Here is a 6,803-nt window from a genome sequence, read left to right on the forward strand (position 1 = left end):
ATAAGTGGGAGGTGTGGGGGAGGGAGATATTATGAGATTTTACGTACCAGGGCATAGTGGTGAAAGATTTATCAAACCATCTAGCATCTGTGATTCTATCTTAATATTAATTATTTCTCTATAAACACACAAGAATCTGTCACAGAGGTCTGTCATGTGTATCTTTCCTGAAAAAGCACCAGGTGGCCCCAACCACCCAAAAACCTGTGGGGACAAAAATGAGGCTGAGGGACAACAAAAACACTTGCAAGGTTATCTATAAAATCCTCATTGTTCCTATGCTCTGACAGAATACAGTAGTGCCCCGCAAGACGAATGCCTTGCAAGACGGAAAACCCGCTAGACGAAAGGGTTTTCCGTTTTGGAGGCGCTTCGCAAAACGAATTTCCCTATGGGCTTGCTTCGCAAGACGAAAATGTCTTGCGAGTTCCTGCGGGGGTTTTTCCCTTTCCCCCCCTTTTCCTAAGCCCTAAGCCGCTTATCAGCTGATCCGCTAAAAGCCGCTAAACCGCTAATAGCGCTAATCCGCTAAGCTGTCAATGGGCTTGCTTCGCAAGACGAAAAAACCGCTATACGAAGAGCCTCACGGAACGGATTAATTTCGTCTTGCGAGGCACCACTGTACTTTGCTGTTTAATGGGGAAATACAAAATCAAATGTAAAAATTAAATTGTTTTCAGTTAATCATGTTTTGAATTTGACAAATAATATTCTGTTATAATCAAGAACAATTAAACAGAGATTGGTTCAATTTCCCCCCAGTCTGAGCCTGTTATTGGATTGGTTGATTATAAATCGCTACAACCACTTGTATCACCCAATCACCTCAGAGTCAGACTGGAGTTCTTCTGGAGCCTGGTGAAGTTCATCAACAGTTTCAGGATTCTTGCTGTTTTCTGACATACCTGAAAGTGAAATAAGTTGAGCATGCATTGAGTTCTTCTAAGTAACTAAATTATGGGCTTTAAGGAAGTTCCTTCAAGATATTTACAAACCTTTCCAACTATATGTATCCAAGTTAGTACACTTTTCATTAACTAGCAAATGTTATCATGAAATGTAAATTACTTTTACTCTCTTTCATAACACAAGGGACAGAACAACAAGAGAATAGTTAAGGGCTCCCTCAGCTAAACTAGAACTACTAATTAAAAAATACAAATGTTCCCAAGCAATCTAAAAACGAATTACTATTAGTTCTACCTATAGATCAAAATGCTGAGACTAACACAAGAAACTCAAGGTCACAATGCTGTATACCAGCACCTGATATGCTTTTTCAGTATTAGATATCCACAACAATATTTTAGATACAGGTAATTTATAACTTATGCACATTTAACCTTAACCCTGCCCCTGCTCCCTTTCCGGGGCCAAAATCTGCATACACGTCAGCGGTCACACGCCAATCAAACCTGCATAGCCTCATGACTATCAGTTTGGAACCGAAACAGGGAAATCTAAAAACTGGACAGTACTTTCTTCATAACAAGGGACTTTTTTAGGTTTGCAGAAATGTATTTAGTTGTAAGGGGAGAAGCCCCCAGAAAAACCTAATCCTTAATTTCCAGGACCTATAGAATACTGAAGGCAGTAGACATACAGAATGTTGAGTGTTATTAGAAAAAAAGGGAAATTATTCTGGGTGAGCTTGTAACAGCTCTCAACGTTCTATAATTGGGATTAATTAGGGGGATTAAGGTCAAAGAGAAGATTGTCATGAGGTTAAAATAAAGCTCTTCTCCAAACTATACAGGGAGGTTTCAGGTGAAGGAGGAGCTGAACTACTACTATTTTTCTTTCCCTCTTCAGAAACCTCCCCCCACCCCCGCTTTTTAGTGATGGATAGATCAGTCCACTTGTGACCTGGGTCAATTTTACATGCATTTACTCTTAACTATGGTCGGTCCTATCTCCACATTAATCTGATTTTAAAAAGAAGTCCATACAAATATTTATATTTAAGTATTAATTTTATCTCAATGTACATATTCCTAAACTTTCTATCCTAAAACACATTTTTAAACACGTGCTGGTACATTTTGAACCAGGAACTGTACTGCAAAATTATGTTTCAATTCATGTTTAAGTCTGCGAGATATGAATTAGGTCATCTCCTTTAAAAATACATAGTCTTCATCTCTACCACTCTGATACACAGCAAATTGATCAGGTTTGTTGATGACAGTCCATCCAAATCTTTTAGCATTATACAGCACAAGAGTTACAGGAAGGTGGAAAAGAAAGAAGTTTTCCTTTATGTGGCTATTTACAATCCTCCTCACACAAGCCCTGACTAGTGTTATAAAGCTCCTGTTCCAGAACGATTAGATCCATAAACAAGAATAATCTTTTGAGAGTTGCAGAAGACTATGCTGCATACTATACTTTCTTATTTACTATATGTATGCTCCTACTTTTCCTGATTAAAAACCCTCCCCTAAACCTAAGTTTTCCTATTTCCCGGCCAAAACTAAATGCTGAGCAAACACTCTGTAGGAAGGTTATAGAGGGGAACAGGAAGACTGACTGCTGATGCCTTCAGTGCCTATTTACAACTAAACTCAAGAGACCTAGAGCATCTAAAGGCACTATCCAACTAAGGCTACAATCCTAGCCATGTCTTTTTTGAAGCAAGTTCACTGGATTCAATGCGACTTACATTCAGGCATGGGAGGTTAGGATTCCAACCTTAGCTATACTCAAGAGTAGACCCACTAAAAGCAATGGACCTGTCCACTGCAGGAATCATCATTTCAACACTATAACCAATTTAGAATGTTTTATTTATACTGTATCTAATTAAAAGTATTTCCATCACATGGCTACATTACCTAGCATACAAGAACACGCTGAACGTAAGATAGTGAAACTGAATCACATGGATTACATTACACTGATGTACTTCTTGCTACATTATCATAGCCAAAAGGCAGCACTTAAAACTTTTCAAACCTTTAACAACTTTTAAATGCCATTTTAAGTATATAAACTCACCCACTAAAAAAGAAGTTAATATTGGCACAATAGAATTAGCAGATGTTGCACTATGCACTTGAAGCACTTCAGAAACTTGAAAAAAACATATAACTGTTAAATATTTGAGTCTCAAGGAACAACACTAGTCCCCTTTCTTTTCAGATATGCAGGCTGCCAGAAAGCCCCACACTGTTTCACACCATATTCAGCTCTTACTCTTTGCTGCTGCTGTTGAAGACTCTGACCAAATGGTCTTACCATTCTAGACCTCTTTAAACCCACTGCCCCTTTCTCTCTCTTCTTCCATCAATTCAGAAAATATAAACTGAACTTTTTAAAAAAACATAATACAATAAAAATCAGGTCTTGTCAAAGACCTTTACTTTATGTGTAAGGGGACATTATCAACTTGAATATTAATCTAATATTAAACAAACTCTTTCACTTCATAATGAATGACATTGTGTCAATCACAATAGAGAAAATGGAGAGAATTTTCAACAAGCAGAAGTAGTTACCATTAATTGCTGTGCTTCCTAGGACTGAGGAAGTTAAGCAAAGTTCACTGCAAATTAGTATGTTTAACAGTGTGGTTTTACATGATGCCTTTCTAACATGCCAAGAACCCACAAATACACTAGTGGTAAACAGAAAATTAAACGTGCAGGGAAGGCTTCCAGTAAGTTCAACTATGCAAGTACATTTTTTTGGAAGCATTTCTTTCACAGCACCAGCCTGCATCTAACTGGTGTGGTCAGAGGCGGATTTAAGGGAGTGTGATTGGTTCACCTGCGCTGGGTGCCAAGCCGAGAAGGTGCCACAGGGGAAACCACAACAATGACTTAGAATGGAAGGCGAGAGGCAAGCGGGTGCTGAATTTTGGCGTTGCACAGGGCACTTCTGAAATTTGAAAACCCAAAGTCTGCCACTTGTGGGATGTAATATGAGTAGGTAGACAGAAACATAATTTTGCGGGTGAGCATACATGAAGTGTTGACTTGGCCATGTTATACCACCCATCAAACAGTTCATGCAGCCTGCCACATCCAAGTTTTCATTTAGGTTATGCTGAAACTCAATGTAGCAGTCAAGTCTCATCTGTTCATTGTTTTAAAGAATCACCTGAGTATCTTATCTTAGGTTGGATTAGGATTTGGTATATATCTCTTCCCATCACTTCCCTGTAAAGCTCCCCTTCCTAGTCAGTGGGTGTAAAAAGAGAACACCTAACCCATGGATAGGCAAACTAAGGCCTGGGGGCCGGATCAGGCCCAATCGCCTTCTAAATCCAGCCAGTGGACGGTCCGGGAATCAGTGTGCTTTACATGAGTAGAATGTGTCCTTTTATTTAAAACGCATTTCTGGGTTATTTGTGGGGCATAGGAATTCATTCATTATTTTTTTCAAAATATAGTCTGGCCCTCCACAAGGTCTGAAGGACAGTGTACCAGCTCCCTGCTGAAAAAGTTTGCTAACCCCTGATGTTGGCACAGGAACAAATAAAGTCTCACTACCTACCAAACCGAATCAAATTTGTGGACCTAGAATCACAATTGAGCAATCTAAAAATATTCCAACAATTTCCTTCAATAAAACAATATCGTAATGGCAGAAGGTAGACTATATATATGCCATTACTTCCTTTTTACACTAGTTGCCTAGTTTTTATTTATTTTTAAAAGTTACATCATGGGTCTCAAATCTAGGCTTTATTTGGTTCTGTTGTTTCTGCCTTTTCTTTTTCTTTTTTGTTTTTATGAGGATATTTTAATATTGTGTGTTGCTTTGGGGGCTTTCCAAAAAGTTGCCTACTGGTGGCAACTGCTACTCCTTGTAGCATGTTATTAAGCATAAAACTGTAAGAACTTACAAATATATATACTGTACAGAAAACGTCATGGAATTAAAGCAGAAATACAGCACAGAATTAGGTGCATGCTTTTGTGATTAGCCTTGTGTTTAAAACGTTTGCCTCTAAAGACACAGGAAAACATATCCTACTGTACAATAAAGCTGTCTTAAGGAACAATAAGCTATGACCGCCACATAAAACTGAAAGGAGAAGCATGCATGGGGCAGGTGGGGGAGGACATTCCTGGGCAAATCCTCCAAGTTCTAGTCATCTATAAAACCAGAAAAGCCACAAAGAGTTGGTACAATACACAGACTAGTGTACTCTGCAAGATGAATGCTGTAGTATAAGAAGTGCAAGCCACATTTGTGCATCTCACTGTATTTTGAATGTACCTGCAAAAACCATTCCATGTCTGTTTCCTATGGGTGACTATTTCCTAGCTTGACCATCAGCTTCACCTACTGACTTTAGAGAAGTCACTTCCACCCTAACAATCTTTAAGAACTGATCCAATATTAAATTGCTTCATAAGAAGACATAACTATTCAAGTTTTTAATCCCAGACAGTACTGAACTACAAGTTCCATTTCACAACGAAGAAAACTACCTTTGTGTGAACATAGCCCCCAAACCTTTCATCTATAACTCATTCAAATGGCTGGGAGTCATGGATTCTGGGAAGCAGGGCAGAAAGAAGAGTGCATGGCCAGAATACAACCCCTGAGCAAAAACAAAGCAGCAGCAACTTCACTTTTGGAAGTCAAGGGTGTGAGCACCAAGGAACCTAAAGATTTTGGGGTTTTTTAAAGGCTAAATAAAGTGAGAAAGAGAAGAAAACCAAAAAGGGCGTTTTTCCATGAGGAGGTTTGTACTTCTCCGCTGAGCACAAGTACTTCCTCCTGGGCACAAACACATCAGCTTTACACCTGCCCTTTGCCCCACCCTCCAAGAGATAAAGAGCAGGAACCCTGAGTGCGCACCAGGATCCCCTTCCTGGATTTGTTACCTAACAGACGAAGGTTTAATCTTCCCGCGTCGTCCTATACCTCCGTGCCGTGACATTGAAAAAATAAATAAAAATAAAGCAACACCTGTTTTGATTCACAGCCTGCCGGGCAGGCGGCAGAGGATAGGAAACGGTCTCTTCCGGGAAAGAGCGAAATGTGGGGGGACGCGCCTTTCCCTCATACGTGGCCTAGGCCCCGGCTGAAGCTCCGGGGCCGCAGCAGGAGGAGGAGGCCAAGAACACCGGCCTGGCGCCGCGGGCGAGGAGGAAGGAGCGGAGTAACGGGAGAGGCGGCGGCGGCGGAACGAGAAGGGCTTCGGTGAGGGAGACGCTGAGGGCTCCGCGTCGGTCCTGTCTGAGGGGAGGTTTTTTTTGGGGGGGGGGGACACGGCGCTCATCTCTTCGCCACCCCCCGCCCACAGCAGCCACCCACCACACCCTTCTTCTTCTTCTCCTCCTTCCTCCCTCACTTGCCTTCAAGCTCGGCTGCTTCCAGCTGCTCCCCCCGCAAAAGCCACGGAAACACGGCAGAGCAGCTTAAACGGAAAGGGCTCGCGAGGAAACGGGCGCCGGTTACTTCAGCCTCTCTCTCTCTCTCTCTCCCTCTCTCTCTCCCTCTCTCCCTACCCCCCCTCCCCGCCCTGCTTCCCTCCCTGAACGGCTGCACCAACCGGAACTGCCTGGCCGGAAGTAGAGCGCCCGCTTGCTGCTCTGTAACCTTCCGAAGGGGCCGCTCTAGGCGGCGGCAGCAGCAGCGAGGGGCCGCTTCCACGTTGCTGTCACCATGGCAACAGCATCCGGGCCTGTCGTTTTGCGGCCGGTCTCCCCCCCACTTCTCGCTTCCAGCCTGCGACAAGCGGGCCGCGGCTGCAAACCTAGTGGAAAAAAGGGAGAGCTCCTCCGGTTGTGCAGGGCAACCAGTGCGCAGAAGTAGAATAGGGTGCCGTGCCCTTTAAGGGCTCC

General features: G+C 42.5%; 1 protein-coding gene across 2 annotated transcripts in view; it reads right to left on the reverse strand.

Annotated features, from left to right (window-relative positions):
* The window catches only part of ARFIP1 (ARF interacting protein 1), a 36,756-nt gene extending 30,313 nt beyond the window's left edge, over positions 1 to 6,443 (reverse strand). For both annotated transcript variants that reach the window (XM_081875427.1, XM_081875426.1), the window contains exons 1-2: positions 6,315 to 6,443; positions 826 to 905 (exon numbers count right to left, since the gene is read on the reverse strand). In XM_081875427.1, the coding sequence (XP_081731553.1) occupies positions 826 to 903 (78 nt within the window). In that variant the 5' untranslated portion in view covers positions 904 to 905; positions 6,315 to 6,443. The remainder of the gene's footprint in view (positions 1 to 825; positions 906 to 6,314) is intronic.
* Positions 6,444 to 6,803: the final 360 nt, after the last annotated feature.

Source organism: Podarcis erhardii (genome assembly GCF_964252035.2).
Source record: "Podarcis erhardii genome assembly, chromosome: 9".
Taxonomy (NCBI): Eukaryota; Metazoa; Chordata; class Lepidosauria; order Squamata; family Lacertidae; genus Podarcis; species Podarcis erhardii.